This window comes from Sorex araneus, chromosome X (genome assembly GCF_027595985.1).
Source record: "Sorex araneus isolate mSorAra2 chromosome X, mSorAra2.pri, whole genome shotgun sequence".
In the NCBI taxonomy this organism is placed as follows: Eukaryota; Metazoa; Chordata; class Mammalia; order Eulipotyphla; family Soricidae; genus Sorex; species Sorex araneus.
The window spans coordinates 335,036,362-335,060,163 of record NC_073313.1 but is presented as its reverse complement, the minus strand read 5'-3'; the positions used below and the strand labels follow the sequence as shown (position 1 = coordinate 335,060,163).

Here is a 23,802-nt window from a genome sequence, read left to right as displayed (position 1 = left end):
GAATGTCAGCAGGAAGACGGGGACCCCCTGCTGCAGAGAGCTGGCAGAGGGACAGGAGGTGACTAGGGAGCCCTAGCCACAAGAGAAGTGTTTTGACCTGAGTTATGGTGGCCTCAGTTTCTACGCTGTGAGGTCAGACAGATAGTACATCGGGTAGGGCGTCTGCCTTCCATCCCATCCACTCGGGTTCTGTCCTCGACAGCCCCTATGATCCCCTGAGCCCCACCGGGAGTGATCCCTAGGCACACACAGCCAGGAGTCAGCTCTGCACACTGCCAGGTTGTCCCCCCACTCCCAGACGAAACAAGACAAACTGATATGCTGAAGTCAGAACCACCAGTACCTCTGTAAGTGACTGGACATGGGCACTTGGGAGAGGTGACTAAGGTCAGTGAGATCATTAGGTTGGGTCCCAGTCCACTGTGATTGATGATGTCTTCATAAGAAGAGATTTGGGGGCGGGGGGCAAAGAGAAAGGACAGGGGTTCAGGCACTTTGCCTGGCATGCAGATGACCCAGGTCCCTAAGGGCCCCTCCTGAGCAGAGCTAGGTGTAGCCTCCGCATACCACGGGATGTGGTCCACACGCTGCCCCCTGCCTCCCCCCACCCCCACCCCCACAAAAAAGAAGTCTGGATACAGATACACAGAGGGAGAAGCCCGTGGACACGAAGCAGCCGTCTGTGAGCCGAGGACAGCAGCACGGCTGATGCTGGGACTTCAGCCTCCGGGACGAAGGGGACTGTGGTACGTGTCATGGCAGCCCTAGGAAATGGATAACGAGGTGAGAGGAAGAGGAGGAGAGGCCCGGCAGGAGAGTGCTTCAAACGGGAAGGGTTGTCCTGGCACTTAGGAGAGCCTCATTGGTGAAGGGAGACGAAGAAAGACCAAAATGGATCCCTTGGAAAGACTCAAGAGTCTTTCCCTGGGAAAGACGGTCTCAGTGGAGTCCCGGAGACCCCCACAAGGGCCAGCACGCTGCAGGTTGTCTCAGAAGACGCTGTCTGAGGGCCCGTGGAGATAACTCTGAATTTCTCAAAGAAATCTGGCTCTGGGCCGGGAAAGCAGCTTTAGCTATAGAGGACTTGCGAGCCTTGGACAAGGGAACCCCTGCATTTGACTCTGTGACTCCATCAGAGAGAAAGAAAAAGAAAGGAAAATAAATCTGATGGCGAGTTGGAACAGTGGCCGTAGTGGGGCACAGGGTTTCCACCTTTAGAAGGGACACTCTTGGGAATGGTGGGGCTCGAAGGAGCAGTAGTGAAGACTGTAATGGCAGGAGAGAGGAAGAACGGGGCTGGAGCAATAGCACAGCGAATAGGGCGTTCGCCTTGTATGCGACTGATCCAGGTTTGATTCCGAGCATCCCATATGGTCCCCTGAGCACCGCCAGGGGTAATTCCTGAGTGCAGAGCCAGGAGTAACCCCTGTGTATCACCAGGTGTGACCCAAAAAGCAAAAAAAGAAAAAAAAGAGGTAGATCCACGCAGGAGAAAGGTTCCATAGTGGGCCTGGAGAACTCCCAGCCAGAGGGTTGCAGTAGTAGTAAGAGGCAGGTGAGCCCGGGTGGAAGAAGGCCATGGGGGTGGAGGGGGAGAGGCTGGCTTCCCTCAGCTCCCCTCCCCTCCTCTCCCCATTCTCCGGCTCTGCCGCCAACCAACACATGTGCCTGGCGTCCGCAGGCGCTCCGCCGCAAGGACAGACGGGAAACGAACGAGCTGGGGTTCGGGTTCGCCTGCAATTTTGCCAGGCAGCCAAGCTACTCAAGAACGGGGGGACACAGGACCGTGGGGGAAGAAACCAGGGCCCAGGGATGTGCAGGAAAGTAAGTGAGCGAGCTGGAGGAGGGAGCGGTCCATACGAAAGCGCATCTGAATGTGAGATTTTCGAGAAGGCGCAATTCTGGGCTCTGATAAGCTCAGAGAGCAGGTGGTGCCGGGGAACGGGAGGTGGGGTGCCGGGAGGGTGGCTCATCCAAGGAGACCCCAGGTGCTGGGGGGACGGGAAGGCCACGCACCGGGAGCCACGGCCTTTGACAAATGAAGGGCTGTGTTGGGACACGGAGCCACACCCGGGTCCACACGCACCAACCGCACACCCACACAGTCACACCCGCCGCACACACACACACGCCCACAGCCCTCTTAGACACTCCCAGACACCCTCACATGCACTCACCCTCTCACACACCCCAGACAGCAGATGGGGCGCCCGGGTAATTGGTTAAACCTGTTCCCGATGTCTGGCTCGGCATTGGCAGCGCCCGTCTGACAGGAAAGCTGGCTGGGCCTGCACCGCTCAGCCTGCTGGCCTCCCCCTCCCCCCCCAGCACCGGCTACCCTGAAGTGGGGGCTCCAGCAGAGGCCTGTGGGCCCCAGGCTGGCTGCCTCCTGGGCCGGAGCCCAGCTCACTTGGCGAGGGCCGGGCGAGGCCCCCCTGGGAAGCCACCGCAGCACCTGTGAGGAGGAGGGGGTGGCGGCACCAAGTGCAGAGACGCGGAGCACGCGAGCCAGGCTGCAGACAGAGGCCAGGACACAAGCGCCCCGCCCTCTCCAGGGGGTCAGAGGGTACGAGAAGATTGTTCCGGAGTTCTGGGGCTCAGGCTGGGAGGGTCAAGAACCGCCGCCCTGGGCTCCTTCCACCCGAGCCAGGTGCAATGTGGGGTTCTCAGAGCTGCTCGGCGATGCTGCAGCCCCTCCGACTCTGCAGGTCCCCGGGGGCCAGGCTGTGATGGGAAATGGGCAGCCGGGCTGGGGCCCAGCAGCTCCTGGGACCCTCAGGAGCCCTCCTGAGACCCTCACCCCAACCTCCTGGTTGGGGGGAGGGTGGAGGAGCAGCGGGGGAGGAAGGGAGCATCCTTCTTCGGCTTCTCTTCCCCTTCCCGGCTGCATCTGTGTCTCTTCGAGAGACTCTTTGGTTTGTTCCCTGGAGAGGGCCCAAAAACTCCCAAATTAGCAAACCTGGCAAGCCCGCAGCTCAGAAAATAGTTCATCCTGATTCCATGTTTTTCAGGCTCACAGAAGCCTTTATTAATGAAGTCACAACACCAATATTTACCGTCTGCAGGGAGAGGCACAACACGGGGCTGGATGGGAGGGAAGCGGGGACTCCCGCCCCGCCCCGCACAGGCCTGGCCCAGGGAGATTGGCAGGTTTCCTTGGGTCCTTTCCAGCCTTTCTCCGGATGACAGGGTGTGCTCTGCTGTGATCTTCCTGCAGCCCTTCCCCCACCCTCAGAGCGAATCCTGAGGAACAGCTCCCCCCCCCCCCGCCCACGCCCCCTCCTCTGCCCCCTACCAGAGTTGGATGCTCTTCTCCCCTCTCACCCCATCGGTTCCCCAAAGCTTATCCCACTGGCCCAGCAGAGAGCCCACCCGCGGGGTTAACTCAGGGCTGTGCTGCTCAAGATGTGGGGGACATCATAATTCCTCGCTGGTTGGGGGGCTGCGTCTCCGAGAGGGTCGAGCACTGGGAGAGACAAGGCCCTCTGGTTTCTAGCACTGATGGGTCCCAGTGAGCAGTGGACAGTCCCAGCCCTCAGGGCCTCTCTGGGTGACTCCCCCCCACTCCAACCCCCCCGCCCTCACCCAGGGTCAGGCTGGCCTGAGCAGGCTGGGAGGTACAAAGGGGAGGCCAAAGCTGGGAAATGAGTGGGGGTGTAGTAAGGCTTCTGTGGGCTGGAGGAAGAATTCGTGCATCGTTGCTGCAGCGGGGAGGTGCCACCTTGACACCCACTCAGATCTCATCCTACCTGGCACTCCCCAAGCCCCCAAAAATGGGCTCCAACAAGAGAAAGGGGTTTGGCTGCTTTCTTGGTGGGGAGATGAGTCAGCCTAGGAAGAGGCTGAGGGGCATGGAGGGCACCCGGAGGGCCGCTCAGCAGAGGTCAGCAGGAGGGGAGGCCCGGGGTTAGGGGGGTGCGAAGCCCAGCCCAGAACACGGAAGCGACAGCCCAGGCAGACGGCACAGGGAGGGGTAGGAGGCTCAAGGCTCAGTCCTGGGTGGACAAGGCTGCAAGGCATGAGGAGCGGGCAGAGCTCAGAGACACAGGAGGGGTCCGTGTTCTGGGTACCAGAATAAAGGTGGGGAGTCAAGGAGGGAAAGGCAAGGAGATGGTATGGAGAGGAAGCCCGAGGGAACGGCTTGAATTGGACCATAGGGGGTCATGGTCACTGGTGGGTTTGTGGTCACTGTGGTTGGCTTGTGGTCAGTAACTGGTTCATGGCCAGTAACTGGTTCATAGGCACTGTGGTCAGTCTGTGGTCAGTGATTGGTTCGTGGTCGCCGTGGTTGCTTCGTGGTCACTGTGGTTGGTGACTGCCCCGAGCCTCAGCAGGTGAGGGTTGGGACCACATGCATGGGAAGATTGAGGGACAGAGAAGGGGTGCGGGAGGGAAAGTTGAGTATTAGGAATAGAGCTTTCACTTTTGCAGGATGAAGGAAAATTTGCTGTGTTAGGTTAGGAGGAAAAATCCAGGGACAGCCAGAAGGGCGGCAAGAACCAATGAGCTGAGCAGGCTGGGCCTGGGGCTCTCTCTACACCGGGAGCCTCCAAGTCTGTGAGAAGCAGTTACAGGACCGACCTTAAGCTCATCTCTGAAGCTCTAACTCAAGGACCTGTGTGACGATACCAGGCTTGGGCCTGGGACACCAGCCTCTGTGAAATGGTGCTCCCCTTCCTCAGTCCCTCTCTTTCCTCGGCTTCTCTTCCACTGGGGGGTCCTGAAGCCTGGAGAAGTGGGGGCAAGCGCTCCCCTCAGACCCCTGCAAGCACGTACATATATGCATACATACACACACGCGCTCAAATACACACATGCTCGCTCATACACACACACACACACACACACACACACACACACACACACACCCCTCTCAATAAGTGTGGAAAAGCCTGAGCAGAACCCAAACAAAGAACAGGAGCTAATAGAGTCTCCAGGGGCCCCGTCAGCTCCCCACCAGGCTCCCAGGCCGCCCCCCGGGCTCTGGGCCTGCAGCTGGATGCCAGGCCATTACGAGAGAGACTTTTATTATTCCCATAGGGAAGGGAGACACAGGGGATCACTAGGAACTACAGTGGGCGCCTGGAAAATAAATTAAAACAGAAACGCATCGAAACAAAAAAAAGGGGGGCTCAGGAAAGAGCGGCTGCAGTGGCCGGCGGCCTGCCAGGCAGGCACCTCTCCCAGGAGGTCGTGCGGTCCCAGGGCTCAGCCAGCCCGTGTCTTGTCCCTCTGTCGGTGACGGCTCCTGGCTCCATGCCCACTGGGGCCGTGACTCGAGGTCTCCCCTCAGTCCGGCCGGGGAGTGGCCAGAGTCTAGCCGGGCCCGCCCGAGGGCCTGGCCAGCAGCGCATAGCTCTCTGCCCTCACGGGGTCTCGGCTGCCCACCCTAGTCATTGGAGGTGACATCGATGTCCTCGCCGTTGGCCTGCTTGGTGGCGATGCGCCACCGGTTGATGTGGTGGGAACCCTTCTTCTTCTGCTCAGACTCGGGGCCCTCCTCCTCCAGCTTCTGCCGCTTGTACTTGGTCCTCCGGTTCTGGAACCACACCTTCACCTGGTCCAGGGAGGGAGGGCACAGGTGAGAAACATCGGGAGGCCCCAGCCCCGCCCAGGAGCAGTGGGGGAGCCCCCAGAAATGGTCTCTGGTGGCTTCTTGAAAAGAGGCAAAAAAAAAAAAAAGCAAAAAGCTCCCCCTAGGTTGACGTGCTGTGTGGCTGAGAAGAGCTGGGGCCACAGCCTGGGCCGGATGGATTTTGGAGGGCCAAGACAAGATATAGGGGCCAGGGGCCGTGGCGCCCTGGGCTGAAGGTAGCATCCACACGGAGCGCGGAGCACTGCTGGACTCTGCTCCTGCCTCTGCCTCAGGGCCACCCGGCCAAGCTGTTCCCCAGGGGGCGCCTTCTTAGGCTCTCGGGGACCGTTCTCTCCCTCATCACATCCAAGTTGGGGCGGTCTCGAGTGTCGGCTCCTCAGGACAGTCTGAAATCCACCACCTGGGACGTGTGCCAGTGCCTCCTACTTTCCTGGCACTGGGGTGTCTGTGCTCTGGACTTCCTGCCCCTCGGCGCCAGGCCCTGCAGCCCTTCCAGACGGGGCCAGGCCACGGGAGCAATGGCGGGGGAAAGTGTAGGCAGCAGCAGAGAACTTTTCTTTGAATACTGAAAGCCCTGGGTCAGACAGGGAGAGTCCTGACAAGGGGAGGACCCAAAGAAACCCACAGCCATCCCCGTGAGGAGGGAGCGACCAGAGGTGGGGGGAACCTCCCTCCCGCCTTGACTCAGCTCTCCCTGCTCGCTGCTCCCCAGCCCTGGGCAGCCTCCAGAAGGACTCCTGGAGACTCGGCAACTCCCACTCCTCCTGCAGCCCCCCACACCCAGGACCCACCAGACCAGCCTCAGGGTGTGGGTGGGCCTGGTGCTGAGCCGGCGCTGAGTGCCTTCTGCTCTCGGGTCGCTGAGCTTCTCTCCTTCATCCGCAGCAGAGATGCTTCCTGGGGGTGCTGGCAGTGCCCCAGGGAACCTCTTGGGTTTTTAGTGCCAGAAAGCTGCTGGGGCGGGCGATGCTGAGAAGCCAGAAGCCAGGGGCCTGGCCTCAGTGGGCTGGCTGAGAGGGTGGCCTTTCCCTGGAGCCCCCTGCCTGCAGGACCCGTATCAGCTGGAGGGACATCTGGATTCATGTCCCTTTCCTTGGGCCTGGGCTGCGAGGTGCCCCAGGTGGTTCTCAGCACAACCGTTTGGCAGCCAGCCTGGCTCCAGCCCCCAACCCCGGAGCCCGCTGTGTGTGCACCAGCCGGTAGGCGGGTGAGCTCACCCGGCCTCCTGCGCAAGGCATGTGCGTGACTCAGGGCTGGATGCGGGCTGGGGCAGCCTTCCTGAGCACCCAGGGGCGGGCCGTGGGTGTGATGGGCAGCCTGGTGATGGGGCAACTGGGCTGGGGCTGGGGAGGGTTCCTCTCTGCACCTTTTTCCCGCCTGCACCCAAATCTTCTTCCAAGGTAACCGACAGTCACTCGCCTACAGTCCTGGGTATGCTGCCGGCTCTCCTCAACCAGTCCCCAGCCCGAAGGAAGGACACTGCCGAGCTGGAACACCAGGCACAGGTGAGGTCCTCAGGCCAGGGGCAGCTGCCTGGAAGCTCCCCATGAAACATGGATCTAGGGGTGTTCTCCCTGAAAACCAGCAGGGTCAAGGGAAGCGCTCTGGAAACAGGGCCGTCCACCCTCTCCCTCGGCAGCCTGGCTATCTTCCGGAGAACAGCCTTGGGCTGCGCGTCCAGATGCTGTTTACAAGGACTAATAACATGGGGATGCTGGTGACTTAGCAATATCAGTGGGAAAAGGCAAGATGCACAGTTTGGGCACAGTGTGATCACAACCATGGAAAAACAGAATCTACACATGGGGGGGAAGACTAGAAGGAAATGTACTCAAAGAAGGGGCGGCTTATCTTTCTGCTTTCGCATCTCAGGATCGTCCTTGAATGCCTGACTGGTCATAGTGACGAAGACTCATGAAGAAGAGGGAACAATGATACCTCATGGCTCCTCTAATCCAGCCAGCAACTCTAGAGTACCCCTTTTCCTCACCCCAGAAGTGTAACATGGGTGGGAACTGCCAGAAACACCAAACGTTCATGAGGCAGTTGGTTTTACATTCGGTTTTGGTGGTTGCACATTCACAAGCCTTTCACTCTTGCCTAGTGTCCCCCACATTTAATGAGGCAACCCCCAGAAGGGGTGACAACCCACGGCTGAAGAAGAGGACAGAAGGTCTAGACAGGAACCAGACCATGTGGCATGGCTGCCAACTCAGAAGGAGCCTGTGCCTATTCTGTGCCCTTGCCCAGCACCCACACATACCTCATCTATCTCTATCAGCCCTAAAGCACCCCTGAGTTTATTGACTAGAGGAACTCTTCACCCATCTCTGCTTCCTCGAGGTTTGAGGGCAGTTTCTTTGTAGTTTCCCAAGTCCCCACCTCACTAAATGTTCCTTGGTTTTTCAGGTAACCCTGATCTTTTCAAGATCTTCCACCTGGGAGCTGGAGCGATAGTATAGCAGGGAAGGAATCTGCCTGGCATGCAACAACCCAGGCTCAATCCCCGGTATCTCATATAGTCCCCTGAGTACCACCAGGAGTGATTATGGAGTTCAGAGCCAGGAGTTGGCCTAGCAAATTGCCAGGTATGGCCCCAAAATAAAACAAAATACAGAACAGAAAACAAGATCCTCCACTTTGGCTTGGAATACACTTATTTAGCCTTCAGAACACTGCCTGGATGTTTCAAACTTCCTTAGAATATATATATATTATATATATATAATATATATATTATATATTATATATATATATCTGTCTTAGGAACCATGACCCTCCTCACTCCAGCCCAGTGCATTAATTTCTTTGTTAGAACTTCTGTCTTCTTTCCAGATTATGAGAACCCTGAGGAGCAAACTGGTGTGCTATTTGGCTTTTGAGACCCAGTGGGCAGAGTCCAGGTAGCCAGGATCAGCCAGTCGGCAGAGGAGAGGTGACCTACCCCCAAGGCTCTAGGTAAGGGGTGCCCGAGTCAGATCTGGAAAGTGGATACTAATCAATGACGGGAGATTGACATCTAATTAGAAAAGGGCTCTGGAAAGTTCACACTGCTGGTGAAATGGAATTCTTTCCTTGACTCAGTTCAGCAAACATTTATACAAGAGAGTCAGTTATTGAGGACAGGGAATTTTGAACCAGACCTAGGGGAGACTCATGACTACTCAGGGCTACTCCTGGCAGTGCTCGGGAGACCAAATGTGGTGCTAAAGATCAAATGGGATTGGCTGCATGCTAGGCAAGTGCCTTACCCCCTATACTCTCTTTCTCTGGCCCAACAGGGTAACTTCTTAATTCTTCATATTATGGGGTGGATTAAGCACTTCTTAGGGGAAGCTAAGGAGGGATAAGCATTGTTGGAGGGGACAAGGGTCAGCAGGATGAAGAAGGTGAAACCATTGAATTGAACAGATGTACGAATAGATGTAGGAATGCACCAGTCCATCGGAGCACCCATCAAGATGTGCTCTGAAGAGCCAAGGCATGCTTGCACTGATGCCAGAGTGACAGGCAAAAGCACTAACAGGCCAGTTCCAGGGGCCAAAGTGATAGTAGAGAGAATAGGGCATTTGCCTTGCACACAGCTGCTCCAGGGTCGATCCTGGGCAACACATGTGTCCCCCCAAGCCTGCCAGGAGTGATCCCTGAGTCAGAGTCAGGAGTAACCCCAGAGTACCACGAGATGTGGCCCCAAAACAAAACAAACAACAAAAACAAGTCAGCTGTAGCTCCAGCCAATGTTTCAGACTCTGCCTTTTCCTGATCTGTGCTCTGAAGGAGTTGTGTGTTTTAATTTTCTTTTCTTCCACTCCTCAGTCAGAGCCCATCTGAAATTCAAGGAACTATGGTTCCAGGTGCATGTATGTTCAGGTGAATCCCTGTCCTTTCCTTGAAAGTTCAAATATCCTTAGGAAGGGGTAAGGATCCTTGTATCTTTGTATTTTTGTATTGTCAGCTGTGATACAAGAAGAGTGACTCATGTCCCACTGTTATCTCTTCCACTTTAAGTCTCCCAGTGTCATCCTCAGACACAGAGAAAGTTCTAGTGATAGAAGGTGCTTGGAGACATCAATCCAGCTACCCTTTGGCAGTTCTCCTTTCATTCCTTCTGGTCCTCTTGGAGATCCATTTTATCTCATTTATCTCATTTGATCACATGAGTGGCTCCTACTGCTCAAGCCCAATGCCATGCCAAGTTCAATCCTCATCCCACCAAAGTGAGGTCACTTCTACCCACCCCCCCCCATTAACTGTGACACTAACTTTCCCAATCCTTCTGCTGGCCTCCTCTCAGACCAGCCTGGATACTCATCCTCAGTTTCAAGGAAACATCACTGGTTCCTCCTGCCTCTTGAGGACCTTGTCCTCAGCATACCGCTCTGGATTTCTCTCCCCTTCCTTCCTGCTCACCCTGGACTCCTATAATGCCAAGGATGCAGTTCCTGAAGAACAGCTAAGACTTCAAGAAGAGAAGTGTCTCACTCGGAACATACCAAACTAAGAACAAAGGTCTCTGATCTCTTCCTGAGATGCTATTCATTTGGATATCTCCCACTCATTCATCTCCCTAATGTACCCCAAGGCAGAGCACTTCAGAGCAGATAAGGACTTCCCAGAAGTTTCCTTAACCACATACATCTGCTTCTAAAATTGCCCCTCCACTTTGGGGTCTCATGCTAGCAGCCAGACTTATGATTTCTGCTTTATCTTATTTTGACCACCTTAAACCAACTCTAGACTGGTTCTTTCACACCAACCTAGGATCCTAAACATCCCTACACAAAGATCTGGCCTGACCTCAGCCCACGCTCTGGCCTTAAGTGTCTCTAATCACTGCTTTTACACATGTCCCTCAGGGTCACATTTTGCCTTTTGGCCCCGCCATTAAATGAGCCACTTCCAAGGCCAAGGATGTTGTTTCTGTGTCCCTTATGTTCACAGCTCAGCTAACCTCACAGCTAGAGGAGACCAAGAACCCCCACTGAACTGTTCAGGGCAAAAGAGGCAGCAGGAAACACTGACCAACCAATCGGCCCAGAGAAACCAAATGCTTCCTCTGATCCCCCAAAACTGAACATGCCCCCCCCATCCCCACCACCACACATGCAGAGAAGCATGCAGGTCAGACTCACTCCATGTCACCCAGATACCTGTGGCATCTATTTGGGCACGTGACAGCTCCATCACAAACAATGGCCTGCCTCGAGGGTACACACGTATTCCACACACCCACCATACACTTTCATAGCTCTGACCTGACCCAGGTCTGGTTCTGCCCCTGCCAGTCACCAGAAGACAAGACGGGCATCTTCCAGGCTGACCTCTAGGGCTTTAGTATGGCAGTAAAAGGCAAGTAACTAGAGAAAGAGGGAAAACAAGCCCTTGCCCAGGGCTGCTCCCTCCCGCTCTTGGATCGACGACTGCCACCCCCAATATGTGGCCCCCACCCCAACAAAGCTGCTTGGGCTGCCCCACTTCCCAGTATGCCATGCTTGAGCACTGGGCCGGCATAGATTCCCAAGTTCTGGATGAAGATCCTCCCGCTGATCTGCTTAACTTTCCCATGGTCTGGTGGATAAAACCTATCCTCTAGATAAACTGTGACAGGGCAAGAGCAAGATATGAGGACAAAGAGGGAGCTGAGAGCAAGAGGAATGACTGACAAAGTTAACCTATGCATATGTATGTAAGCAAGAGAAATTTTTCCATTTTTTCAATACATGTTTATTATATATGTATATATATACATATATGTATATATACATATACATATATGTATATATATACATATATACAGCTGGCCACTGAGCCAGGTCCTAGGGTATAGAAAGAAATAGAAAGGCCTCCGAGGTCTGAATTGCTCAAACTGTGGTTAATCAAAATCACGGTTTTTAAGACTATTCCTGGGTCCCATCCTGGAACTCCTAAGAGAGTTCTGAGTGGGGTCCAGGAATCTCTGCTGTAAAATTTCTTTGCATGCAACTGGTTTGCAGATTGGCATTTGGAAATGGCAGGCAATTAACAGCAAAGGCCCGTGCATATTATGTTGTGTGGGAGATATACTGTGAGTTCTGAGCACTTACAAGGGATTATGTAGCAACAAAGAGATATAGAATATATGTAAGCCAGAAAGTCTGGGCTGGAGAGATACCCAGAGTCCACTTCATCTAATCTTACAGGCACATCTTAGAGGCCCCCAAATAAGTCAAAGTCAGAGCTTGTGAGATGATGGATAAGCACCAGCAGATACAGAAATTTACCAATAGCTGCTAATTGAATCTACAGAGATGAAAGTTTATAACAAGTGGCAGATGCACTGAAAATAAAACAGAATAGATAATAAAGAGATAGAGTTGGGTAAATAAGAGTTACCAGTAGGGAAAAAACAGGTGTAATTAATAGAAAACATAAATTCACTAGCTTTGGGGAGGTAGTTTGATGAATAAGCACAAAGTATCTGGCTATATAAAAAGGTCAACCTATCTGTCCGATGATAGTTGAGTAGATAACGAAGGCATCATATATAGACACCATGGAGTACTACACAGTCACAATGAAGGATAAAATTATGCAATGCACTGAAACTTGGATGGAACCGGAGGATATCATGTTAAGCAAAGTAAGTCAGAAAAAGAAAGTATCAATGATCTCACTTATCTGTGGTTTATAAAATTACAGGAGAACGGGACACAAGTTTCCAAAGGGGGACACCTAAGGAAACCTAGTCTCTAGATTATAGAACTGAGAAAGACAGGAAAGAAAAGTAACATAGGTGGGGGTTGGGGGGAGCAGACCTGTAAGCAAATGCAGGCAGAGATAATGAGCAAGAGCAGGTCCCTTGGTGGTGTAGAAGTATAGGATGTATCCATATAGATGAACCACAGAATCGACTAAATTGAAAGCATGAGATCCAAACTACAACCAAACTTAAAAATGTGCCTGTAAAGGAGGCAGGCTGAGGAGTGGGAGGGAAACTGGTAGAGAGAAGTTGACACTAGTGGTGGGATTGCTTAAGGTACATTGGATGCCTGAAACTCGGCAATGAATGACTTTGTTAATCACTGTGCCTTAATAAAAATAAATAAATAAAAGCTAAAGAGCAATCTACTGTGAGGACTGCCTTAGATTAGAGAGCTCCAGAGACAAATACAGATGCTAACAGCAGAAGCAGAGGGCAGAACGTTAGAGAGATGGGAGGAAGTGACAAATAGCTGGTAGCTGGAAATGCCAGGTTATGCTAAATACTGATAAATGACAGATAATTGCATTGTTTGGGTCCAAATAACAAGTTATGAGTGACAGATAATTCTGATGGAGAAGACAACATGGCAGAAAGAATACTGGACTAAGAATCAAGAAGTCCAGGTTTGGGTGTTTTTAAAATAACACCAACCTCACATATTTCACTAAACCAAGGGAAGGAAGGTTTGAGAAGAAAAGTTAATATTGTTTGAGTTCATAGTAGGTGCATTTAATCTTTAATCAACCTAATTTCTTTTTATTAAAACACTAGAGCTCAGAGAGGTTAAGTTATTTACTAAAGGTTGCCTAGTTAATAGGCAGCAGAGATAAAAATCTGCCTGTCTGAGAAGCTCTGTGCTTTGTCTGTCTGTCTTTCTCTCTCTCTCTCTCTCTCTCTCTCTCTCTCTCTCTCTCTCCACATAGTCCACACCTGGATAGATAAGCTGCTATAAGGAGGGCTCTCAAGATCAAACACTGCTACAGTTTTTGTTCATATGTTTTTTTGTTTGTATGTTTTATATTCTAAAACCAATTCACAAGATTAACTATGAGTTTTGATAGCAAAGCTGGATATGTTCTAATTATGTTTTTTCTTTTAAATGTAGGTTTGAAATATATTGTAATAAAAATAAAAGACGTGATAATTACATGTATTAACTGGCATTGTTAGGAGCTAATACTGACTAGCAACTGGCTCAATGTTAACGAAAAGTCCATTTCCAATGCTCTCACTGAACTAAAATATGGAAAGTTTTAGAAAGCAATGAATTTTTTTTCAACAAGTGCTAATCTGTGGGTGGTGGGATTGTAAAACAATTTAGTTTACTTACACTTCTGCAATGGAAATTCAATTACAATGGAAAGAGCAATTATTTTTAAATAAAATTAAGTATATAAACACCATTCTTAAACCCTGTTTAAGAGATAATTTCAAAACACTTTTCTGGGAGGCAAAAGAGGGCATTACTAATTAGTTTTTCATATATATACATATATGTATCTTTCTCTGAAATATGTTTGTGTTTAAAGTCAACCCCACTGATTTATGTTCGAAGTTAGCTTGCAAAGCTGGAAGAACCAGGTTCTGCCTCCGGAGGAAAGGAGCTGTGCCTTGATGATGGGATGTCAGCCATACAGGACGGTGGGATGGTAAAGGATTGGAGGACGGGGGAGGATCCAGAGGGGTTGTGTAAGAGTTGGGTTTGGGTCCCCTAGGAAGCTCCTTTACCATCCTCACTGCTACCTAGGAGACCCCAGGCCACCACCCCCAGCTTGGAGGCCCCCCTACCTTGGGGAGTAGGGTGGAGGGGATGGCAGTGAGGTTGAGGCAGCAGGAAGAGGGAGCAGAAGACAAAATTCCAGCAGGACCGAGTCCACCTCTTCCATTTGCCAGTCTGGGGGTGCTGAGTGAGAACTAGGGGGTCAAGTCTCCCCAGGCAGGCTCAGGCTGGCCCTCAATCCGCTCCAGGAGCGGGAGCCCCAGCACACAGCTCAACAGACCCTGCCATTCCAGGCAGGGTTTATTTGTGGCAGTCTTTACTTACAATAGACCAGATCTGCCTCCAAAACTCTCATCTAGTTATTTAAACACACACACACACACACACACGCACACACACACACACACACACACACACACACACACACACCAGTTGCAAAGATACTAACGCGTTCATTGTCATTTTACCCAGTTCAAAGTCTTTCAACAAACTGGAGTTCATTTCCTCCCCAACGCAGCAGCCCTTGGAGAGACCAAAACCAGCCGTGACTACCCAGACTCGACTTTCCCCCATTCCCAGGCCCGTCGCACGACGCGCACCGCCTGCACCGCCGCTCCCGCGTTGCCCGACCGACCGGCCCGCGCGCAGACCCTCCGTCCCGGCGGGGCAGGCGCTCCCGGAGCAGCCTCTCTGCCTCGGAGGCTTATGACCCGTGCGCTTTCTCCCCACACCGCGGCCGCGCCGGGCCGCCGAGGGCGCAGCCAGCTTTGCCCCAGAACCAGCAGCCCAGCCGGGACCAGTGCGGGGAAAGGCCTGGGATTCACCGAAATTCACCAAAACCGTGCGCGCCCCAGAGCCCCGGCTGGGGGAGGGCTGAGTTATGCTGAGTCTGATCACACCCGCGCCGCGGCGGTCAGGGTTGGCGCGGACAGCAGCCCCTGCGGCCTCCCGACGCCTCCTAATTCCCGTGGCACCAACTCTGGTTCGGGAGCAAGCTGACTGTATCAGCATCGATCTCTTCCTCCCCCCGGGTCCTTAGAGCCCCGTGAACGTCTCTCAACCTTTGCCAACGGAACGCAGGCGAGGGTCGTGTGGGAGCGCCGCGGGGGTGACTTGGGGACGTCGGCGGGGCGGGAGTTGGCCAAGGCAGGGGACGTTAGTCCTGACCGTTCAGGCAGTTGAGCTCCACCACCTCCACCTGGGCCGGGGCCCAGCTGACTGGTGGGGATGGAGGGTCGTGGGGGGACAGGCAGTAGGGGAGCCAGAGGGGAGCGATGGTTACCTGCGTCTCCGAGAGGCTGAGGCTGCCGGCCAGCTGCTTCCGCTCGGCGCCCACTACGTAGTGGTTCTTCTCGAAGGCGCGCTCCAGCCGCAGCAGCTGCGAGGGCGAGAAGGCCGTGCGGATCCGCTTGGGCTTGCGCGCGAAGGGGCCGTGCAGGAGAAGCCCATCCTGGGGCACGTCGCTGGCTGCGGCCGCGCCACCGAAGGCAACACACGCAGGTGCAAACAGAGAGAAGGGGCGCCGTGAGCCGCCGCACGCCAAGCGTGGCCCTGGCGCCCCCCTCTCCTATCCTTGACAACCCCCCCACACCCCAAACACACTTTCTCTTTTGCCACCCGTTCCGTCCGCCCGTCCACCTGGCTCCCAAACACCTCCGCACCCCAGTCAGTTCTTCGTGGGGACCACCACCACCGCTGGGCAGAATCCCACACTGTTGGGTGGGAAGGCGAGTACAGACCGGCCCCAGCCACAGTGCCCGGCGCCACCACAGTGCAAGAGGCCACAGTGCAAGAAGTCACTTGGGTCTCTTTGTTCACCCTTCCCAAGCAATCTGCTCCCTTTCCGGTCTTTGTCCACTCCCCACCCCACCCCCCACCCCATGATCTGCTTTTAATTAACTGGTTGGGGCTTATCGCCCACGGAGTGGGCTAGAGTGGAGCCTGGCGGGGTGAGAGGCCGTGATAAGAGGACTAGCAGGGCTGTTTGCAACCCGGCTGCCAAGCACAGATCGGGGGACTAGAAGGAACCCAAGCAGCTCTCTTTCCACACTTACTCCAGTGAAACTTGCTCCTAAGTGCTCAGGCTACTACTAGCCCCATGGACATTCCGGCCCCAAGACCCAGGCTCAAACTTGCAATAGTACAAATAGGCTCAAGTACGGGCAGCACCTAGAGGTTTGAGGCCAGATGTGCCCACACTTCCCACCAGCCTTCAGGTAAAAACCTTTGCAGCTGGGAGACTCTTACTGCTCTCTGGTGGGGAAAAGGCCCTGCGTCATCCTTGAATAGTCCAGTGCTGTATAATATCTGCATGTATAAATATCTACAGTATAAATATCTACATGTCCTCTTTCACTCTAATATATATAGATATAGATATATTGGTTTCTGCATGGGCGTGCGTAAATATATGTTCCATTCTCCCTACTCTCGCAGTCTCCCATCTCCAAACAAGAGATGCAAAGAGTTCCCTGAACACACTATCCCTTAGCAAACGCTGGTCATCACGAGGAGTCAGTTCTACCTATAGGAGGAGGGACCGGAGTAGGGAATCAGGAACCACAAAGGCCAAAGACTCAGACCCCCAGCCTGAGTGAGGGGGGAGGGGCGGACTGGGGCCATCACACAGTCTCTGACTTGGCAGCCCACGCAAACAAAATCAAAGCAGACCCCAACAGCACCTATGGAGTCTCTGCGGTGCTTACAGTGATCCCCCTGACTGACCAACAACACAGAGCCCTTGATGGAATGTTTTGACAGTTAGCTCTGGAGACTGACTGATCCAATTAATTTCTTCAGTAACAGCCACCGGTGTGACTCCATCTGACCTGCTGTTTTGTTCTTAAGACAACTGTTTGGGTAACTCCATTGAGAACTTCTGTCCTTGGAGCTATCTCTGTAAGGGAACCGAGCACACGCCACCACGGAGAGATGCTATTGCTAAAACTCTCAGGTAACTAACTGTTCATGTCCCTCTGCTGGTAGAAACTGCTTTACTTTAGTTTTTCCAAGTCTCTGGGCTTTGGACACCTATATATGGCAACTTTACTGCTGGGTTTTTTTGTGAAACTGAAAGTCTAAGAAATGAAAGATCAGAGTCTGGGGGATGGGGGAGACAAAGCCCCTGGCAGGAACAAGTCTCTGATTTTTAGGCATCTCATTCATTTCCAGTGGATGGCTCTGTGATGCTACAAAAAAGGGAACGAGAAGGGGGATGGGAGATTGAATCACAGGGAGAAGGACAAGGCACAGCCTGGCCCTGGGTAACCAGGCCTGAGTGAAAAGAAGTTTACTTGTGGTGGAGGAAGACAGATAGGTGGTCAGGGGAAGTGGTCTGGCAGAGAGAGGAGGGAAAAAAGGGGGACCTCACCCAGGTAGGAATAGAAGGACAATCAAAGTGAAGGGCCCATATGATAGACTCAAGAAAGGTGGGAGAGGCGGATAAGAAGCAAATACTTTCATATTGTTGACATCAAACCAAATCATCTCCAAAAACAACATCATCTGAGTTCCGGTGAAATCCTAGCAGTGGTTTAGTGGTTTCCTGGGGTTGAGGGCACTAAAAAAGTGAGGAGAGAGCCTGGCTCATGCATGTCCCCAGGTTTTAGTCTCAGTAACTCTGACCCAGGCTCCTCAGAAGTGAGGTGCCCACAGGAGAGGTGTGAGGAACCCAAGATACAGAGGTGTCAAGGCAACAGAGGGCTGGAGCATCTACCTAAGATATACAAGGCGATGGCCATGTTCTGATTCTGGAGCATAACAGCTGCTTTGAGGGGAGGAGGTTAGTTCTCTGTGCTTGTCTTCACGAACCCAATGAGTTGGGGAAAGAAGAAGAGAAGCACCAAACTTCTCTACTCCTTGACATACACATGCACCTTTGACTCAATCCTGCTTATTTTAGATCTAAACTTAAGAGTTTCAAACTTACTTGGCCTACTGGTCCCTTTTCAGAAAGAAAAAAATATCATGCCCCCCCCCACCCCCTCCGCCCTCCACCTACCTTCCTTAAGTCAACTAACAGAATCTGTCCTTCCTATTATACCCTCAGCGACTCTGGTCTACCAAGACGGTTTCAGGACAACCTCCACCCCCCCCCCCAAAAAAAAAACCCATTATTGTCCATCTGTGAAAAGGCGGTTTTAGAGGCAAGAGTAGGTGCATGGAATGGGGGTGATCTCATGATGAGGATACCCCTATGTCCTGTTGCAGACTGAACATGTCCTACGACTTTATCCATATGCGAGAGCTGAAATACAGGGTCCTTCAGATCCAGCCATGGAGTATCAAGAGGACAGGGAGATTATTTAAGATGCTGAGAGGTGATGGAAAGTTATTTGATTTCTAAGGATTCAGAGATTTTTTCTCCATACGAGGATGTCTGAGTACAAAACCAATCACCCAGAGAGAATTGGATCCAGAGCTACATTTTTGCCCTGTTGGTGAGGACATGGTTGATGCCTTTGGAACACACTTGGGAGGCCCCTTTGGGGAAGATACCTGAACCAAGGTTTACTTTTCTTTTAGCTGGACCCCCAAGGGCTGCACAGCTTGGGATCAGCCTTCTTGAAAGAGGCTGATCCCATCCGCGCTGTGAGAGTGGCCAGAGAGTTTTAGCAAGGACAGGTGGGCAAATGCCAAGAGGCTGTGTGGCCATCTCTGGAGTGAAGGATTGAGTCCTACCCCTCAGCCCAGTTCCATCCTCTTTCTGCCGTCCCTTAAGGCACTGGAGCACTTTGACTGGGAACTAGCGATAGAGACAAGCAGGAACGAGGGGCTGGAAGTGGGAGCTAGGGCGTTCGGGTCGGTCCTCTCAGGTGAGGGTGCAGCCAGCTGACCAACCTGTGACTCCGGCTTGCCGGATGGCGGGCCAGAGGGGCCTGGGGCTAACCCGGACGGCCTGGCCGCAGACTTCACCTCCTCCCCTCCTCCTGCCGGAACAAAGGCGCCTTTGAAGCACCGGCCCATTACCGTAGCTGTATGGGAGGGCTGAGTCTCCCACGGCCCCCTCCCGAAGCGGCTTCCCGGCCTGGAAAAGTTCCTGATGTCCGAAAAACAGCGCCCAAGGGAGGTCACCTGCTCCGCGTCCCCGCAGATTCCTCCCCGTTTAAGCCTCGAAAGCCAGCCTGGGTTCGGGGCTTCGCAGTCGCCTGGCCCCGACTCTCCCGCGCAGACTTTGGCGCTTGCAACAGCTTCTCCGTGTCCCGGGGGCCGCGCCGCCGCTGGAGATCGCCACGCGCGGAGCGCAGCCGCGTTCCTTTTCGTTCGTGTGGGGTTTCGTTGCGTGCATTACAGCGGGGCTCAAGTGAGCATCGCGGAGACCCGGTTCTCTAGAAAACGCGGCGCCGGAGGGTCTGGGGCGGCTCAGCGGGCAGAATGCACGGCCGGGGCGGCGATCGCGGGTCCCCGAGTCGAGACGTCTCCGAGGGGGCCAGAAGTCGGCCTCCGTTCCCCCTAAGGATTGCCGAGTCAGTAAACGCACCCTCTGGGCTCCATCTCCGCGTGCAGGCGCGGTTCTGGGAAGAGAGATCCAACCGTATCTGCCACTCCACTACGCGCCCGCGCCCGCAGCGACTGCAGCTCGGGGGATCCGCGGCGATCTCCCGGGAGCTTTCGCGGAAGACGTCTGGGGCTCGCCTGCGTGAGGGTGCTCGGAGCCCCCGCCGCTTCTCTCCTAGGCCGGGATGGTCCTCGGCATCCCGGACACGCGAAGTGGAGGCCGGCGGTGCGAAGGGCGGCGCGGCGCGGAGGGCGAGCGGAGCGGGACCCAAGCGAGGGCGCGGCCCGGGAGGCGCCGCCGCGGGTAGCTCAGGGCTAGGGACCCGCCCGGGCGGCGGGCAGCGAGACGGGCAGCGAGGATGCTGGTGGAGGTTCGTGAACCGCTCCCAGATCAGCCCACGGGCGCCAGATTTTGAGACCCAGGCTGCAGACGCTGTCCTTGGAAGACTGAAGTGTTTAGCTCAATTTTGAGTAAAAACTTCATTTTCTCAGCGAACGATGGTCTTAATTGACAAGGTTTCTTGCCCAAAGAAGCTGACATCATAGGCATATCCCCCGCCTCCCCAATTTGGACAAATCTTTGAAATCCCTTAGGGGGAATGCAAGCCTGCCCACAGCAATCTTGTTCAAGTCATTACACGATCTAATTTGATCAGTATATACTGGCCAGGAGGCTAAGAAAACTGATAAATGGCCCTAGAAAGTGGCTTTTCCTGTTACATTTAGGCAGTTATAGCCAAAGCTTTGAAGGCATATTTCCCCCCTATTATCCATATATCTGCCATAAATTCAGTTTATTTAGATTATGTAGACCTGGCTTACCACCAGATTCGCTCTAGTAGTCAAAGATTGGCCTTTTCATTGGTTTTACTAAAACTGTGGCCCAGAATCATAGAACCTTACAAGACTGAATCCAGCCTACACTAGTAAAATAAAAACGGAGGCTAAAACAGTTACTCCACAAAATAGGGTCACTGGAAAGAGAAGGAAGAATGGAGGAAGGGAAGGAAAGGCAGAAGGGAGGAAGGGAGAGAGGAAGGTAAAAATGAGAAAGGAAGAAAAAGGGAAGGAAGGAAAAGGAGAGAGAAAAGAAGAGAAGGAAAGGAAGAAGAAAAGGAAGGGTGGAAAACAAACTATCAAGGGGGAAAAAACAAAATGCAACTCTCCCTTGGGAAAGTCAAATAATTGAAATGTGGGGTGCCTGTGTGCCTATGTGTAAGCATGTGTGTGTGTGTGTGTGTGTGTGTGTGTGTGTGTGTGTGTAAGACAGTGGGGATCTTCATTAGCAAATCCATTGCCTGGTGCAGATAAGGGGCAAGGACTGCCTGCGACCTTAAAAGCCCTCTGTCATCCCCCCACCCACCACCCACCTCAGCCTTCGAGGACTGCAGCCAGTCCCACAGCTGCCAGGTGGGCACCTGGAGCTGGCGATCAACCTAGAAAGCGGGCTTATTAGAACCCACCTACCCACCCTGGGCCCGAGAGGCACGTGTGACTTGGAGAAGTCGGGTGAAGGTTTCCGAGAATCATTTCAACACAGGGGTACTCAGTACTGAACATTAACTTTCCAGGTTGTCCTCGCCGCTGCCCCTTCTTCCCACAGACCCAGGGCGCGCGATGGACTTTCCCCTTGCCCGGGACGCGCCAGCGAGGACGGTTCCCTGGGAGTTTGGGTGGACAAACGAGCTAGCCAAGTACGGTTCTGGGTCCAGCTCGGGCGGAGGGAGGGCGACCGAGTCTGCACGCTCTGAGCTGTAACTGTCGGGGCAGGGAGAGAGAATCAGGCAGGCCGCGGGAAGGACCCGGAAAATGCTCGAAGGATGCTCCTGGGCTTGGCTGCCGGATCGCACCGGGAGCCAACGGTCCTGGGAAAGCCTTGCGAGTGAGGCGGAGTGGGGAGTGGTCCTAACCTAGCTCTCCAGGCGGGACCCAGAGCAGCGAGGGCGCGGATGGGTCCGGCGCGGCTCTTCCGGGTTTGGGCTGCGGTGTCTGCGGACCCGCAGCCCTGTCTGCACAACTTCTGAACCGCCCTGCGCGCCCCCGGGTTTCACCCAGCGCCGTCGCCGCGCGGGCGCCGGGCAGATGCCTAGAGGTGGGTAGAGCGTGGGCACTCACCCTGGAAGCGGTGGCCGAAGAAGCGGTTCCGCAGGACCCAGGGGTAGAAGTGGAGAGGGTCTCGGTGCTGGGCGCCGAAGAAGGAGTGCGGGGGCTGCAGCGGGGAGGCGCCCAGCTGGTGCGCGGGGTGCACGGTCAGCGCGGGGTGGTTCATGGCCTCGGGGAACACGAGCTCGGGCCCGCCGTAGAGAGAGCGGCCGGCGCCCGCGGCGGCGGCGGGGAAGCCGCTCACGAACGCCGCTTCGGCCGCGCCAGGGTGAGGGTAATTGAGCGCCGTGGGCCGGAGCGGCTCCTCCGAGGCGGCCGCCGCCAGGGGATGGGAACCCGAGCCCCCGCCGCCAGTGCCCGCGCCGGTGCCGCCGTCCTTAGCCACCAAAGACTCGATGGTAAAGCCGCGCTTGGCTGTGGGCTGGAACATGGTTGCGGCCGCCAGAGCCGAGCGAGGCAGCTGGGCTCTGGGGAGCGCTCCGCGTCCTGGCGCCGCCGCCGTGCGGGGTGTGCACCCAGCCAGGCACATGCACACAGCACCAGCACCCCTCACCTCCCCCGCCCGCCCGCGCTCAGCCGCTGCTGGCTGGCCGGCCGCGGAGCGGCGAGGGGCGAGCGAGCGAGCGAGCGAACGCGCGCAGTCGGGCCACCGCGCGCTGCTAGGCGCGCCGGCCTCTGCGGCCGAGCGGGCAGCTCCCGGCGCGGGCACTGGCGCGGGCTCCGGGCGATGCTGCTAAGCCGCCTCTACGGCCTGGGGGTTGAGCCCGGCCCCCTCCCTTCCCAGTCCAGTCTGGACCGACCCCCGCCCCGGGTCCTCCCAGCACTGCCCAGCCGGGCCTCGGCCGCCGGGGTGCGAGGCGCGAGTTAGCGGGCACCTGCCCCGCGCTCGCCCATTGGCTGCCGCTCACCTGCCCCAAGGTGGGGGGCGGGGCGGGGCGGGGCGAGGGACGGCGGGTGGGGAAAAGAGCCAAGAGTCGGAGGCAAAAGCCGGACTGGAACCCTTGCGGGGCGACCGAGGTCTCTCCCCCATCACCCACCACCGCCCCGCAACCCTCACCCCTCCGGTCTCTGGTTTCTCGGCGCGCCTCCGCCCTGGGCTGAGTTCGGCTGCGGCCGCCAAACATTTCAGTCCTCGAAAGAGTCCAAGAAGAGGACTGGGGGGCCTGGGGCTTGGGGGACACACACTCCAAGCCTCACTGCCGGGTGTGCAACTCAGCGAACCCTTTCGGATTCGTTCCAGGATGTCGTTTCAGTTCTCATTCAACTTGGATCCTTGTAGGGGAAGGTGGCTATTTGGGGTGGAACAAATTGGTTCCCTCGAGTGCCCCTGGTCTCCGGGACTCGCGCACTCGCTCTCCCTGGGTTTCCCGGGCCACGGTTTGGAATCGTGGCCTTTGGGTCGTGGGATGTCGCGTTTTCTGGGTGTTCTGGGGGACTGCTCCGGAAAGGAGATGCTCTTTTCTCCCCCCACCCCCACACTTCCGCGGACCAGGACGGGGGCACAGTGCAAAAGGAGCCGCCGCTGGAGCGGTCAGCCCGGGGCTGTCAAGCCAGTTTCCGGGGCACGGAAGCAGCCCTTTGGCTCCGCCGCAGCCACCTCTGCGGATTCAGATGTGGATGATACCCCTCACCCCCCACGCCCCCCCCCCCGCCACCTCGACCCAGCCCCGAACCCTGCGCGGGGCGAACTGCCGTCCTCGCCTTCGCTGGTAGCCGGGTTCAGAGGCAGACGGGCCGGGCAACACGGCTTTAAAGGACTGGCTGAGCAATCCGAACTCATCCTCAAGAAAATTGGCTACCGCGGGGGTGCAGGGGTCGCCTGGCCTCTCCCGATTCTCATCTTGCACCCGCGACCTCGGAGCTGCGGGCGACTCTGCTCCGACCGGTTTGCATTTCGCTCACTCGCACCGGGGCGGGGGACGGTGCGTGGTGCTCGGAGAGCCAGCACTCGGGGAAACTTTTTCACCTCCACCCCACCCCTCAGCTTCCAGGCCACGGGGAGAAAGAGCCACGCCCAGGCCGCGAAGTGGGCCAGGGAGGGTGGGGAGGCAGATCAGCACGCGAGCACTACCCCAGGAGGACTGCCGAGCGCGCCGTCTCCGGTCCCCGTGCTCGGTCGCCGCGATCAGCGGGGCGCGCAGATCC

General features: G+C 55.3%; 1 protein-coding gene across 1 annotated transcript; it reads right to left on the bottom strand.

Moving 5' to 3' along the window:
* Positions 1 to 4,934: 4,934 nt before the first annotated feature.
* Positions 4,935 to 22,530, bottom strand: EMX1 (empty spiracles homeobox 1). Its single transcript, XM_004609114.2, has 3 exons — positions 21,670 to 22,530; positions 15,341 to 15,525; positions 4,935 to 5,557 (listed from the first exon to the last, which is right to left on the bottom strand). The coding sequence occupies exons 1-3, from the start codon at positions 22,184 to 22,186 to the stop codon at positions 5,390 to 5,392; spliced, it is 870 nt and encodes a 289-aa protein (XP_004609171.1). The 5' UTR covers positions 22,187 to 22,530; the 3' UTR covers positions 4,935 to 5,389.
* Positions 22,531 to 23,802: the final 1,272 nt, after the last annotated feature.

What these genes read in the sequence shown, in the direction of transcription:
- EMX1 (XM_004609114.2), bottom strand. Translation starts at nt 22,186, where the DNA reads ATGTGCCTGGCTGGGTGCACACCCCGCACGGCGGCGGCGCCAGGACGC. An exon ending in CTTCGGCCACCGCTTCCAGG is followed by an intron (nt 15,526 to 21,669) that starts GTGAGTGCCCAC and finishes GCGCGGCCGCAG; the next exon opens with CCAGCGACGTGCCCCAGGAT. An exon ending in TCAGCCTCTCGGAGACGCAG is followed by an intron (nt 5,558 to 15,340) that starts GTAACCATCGCT and finishes TCCCTGGACCAG; the next exon opens with GTGAAGGTGTGGTTCCAGAA.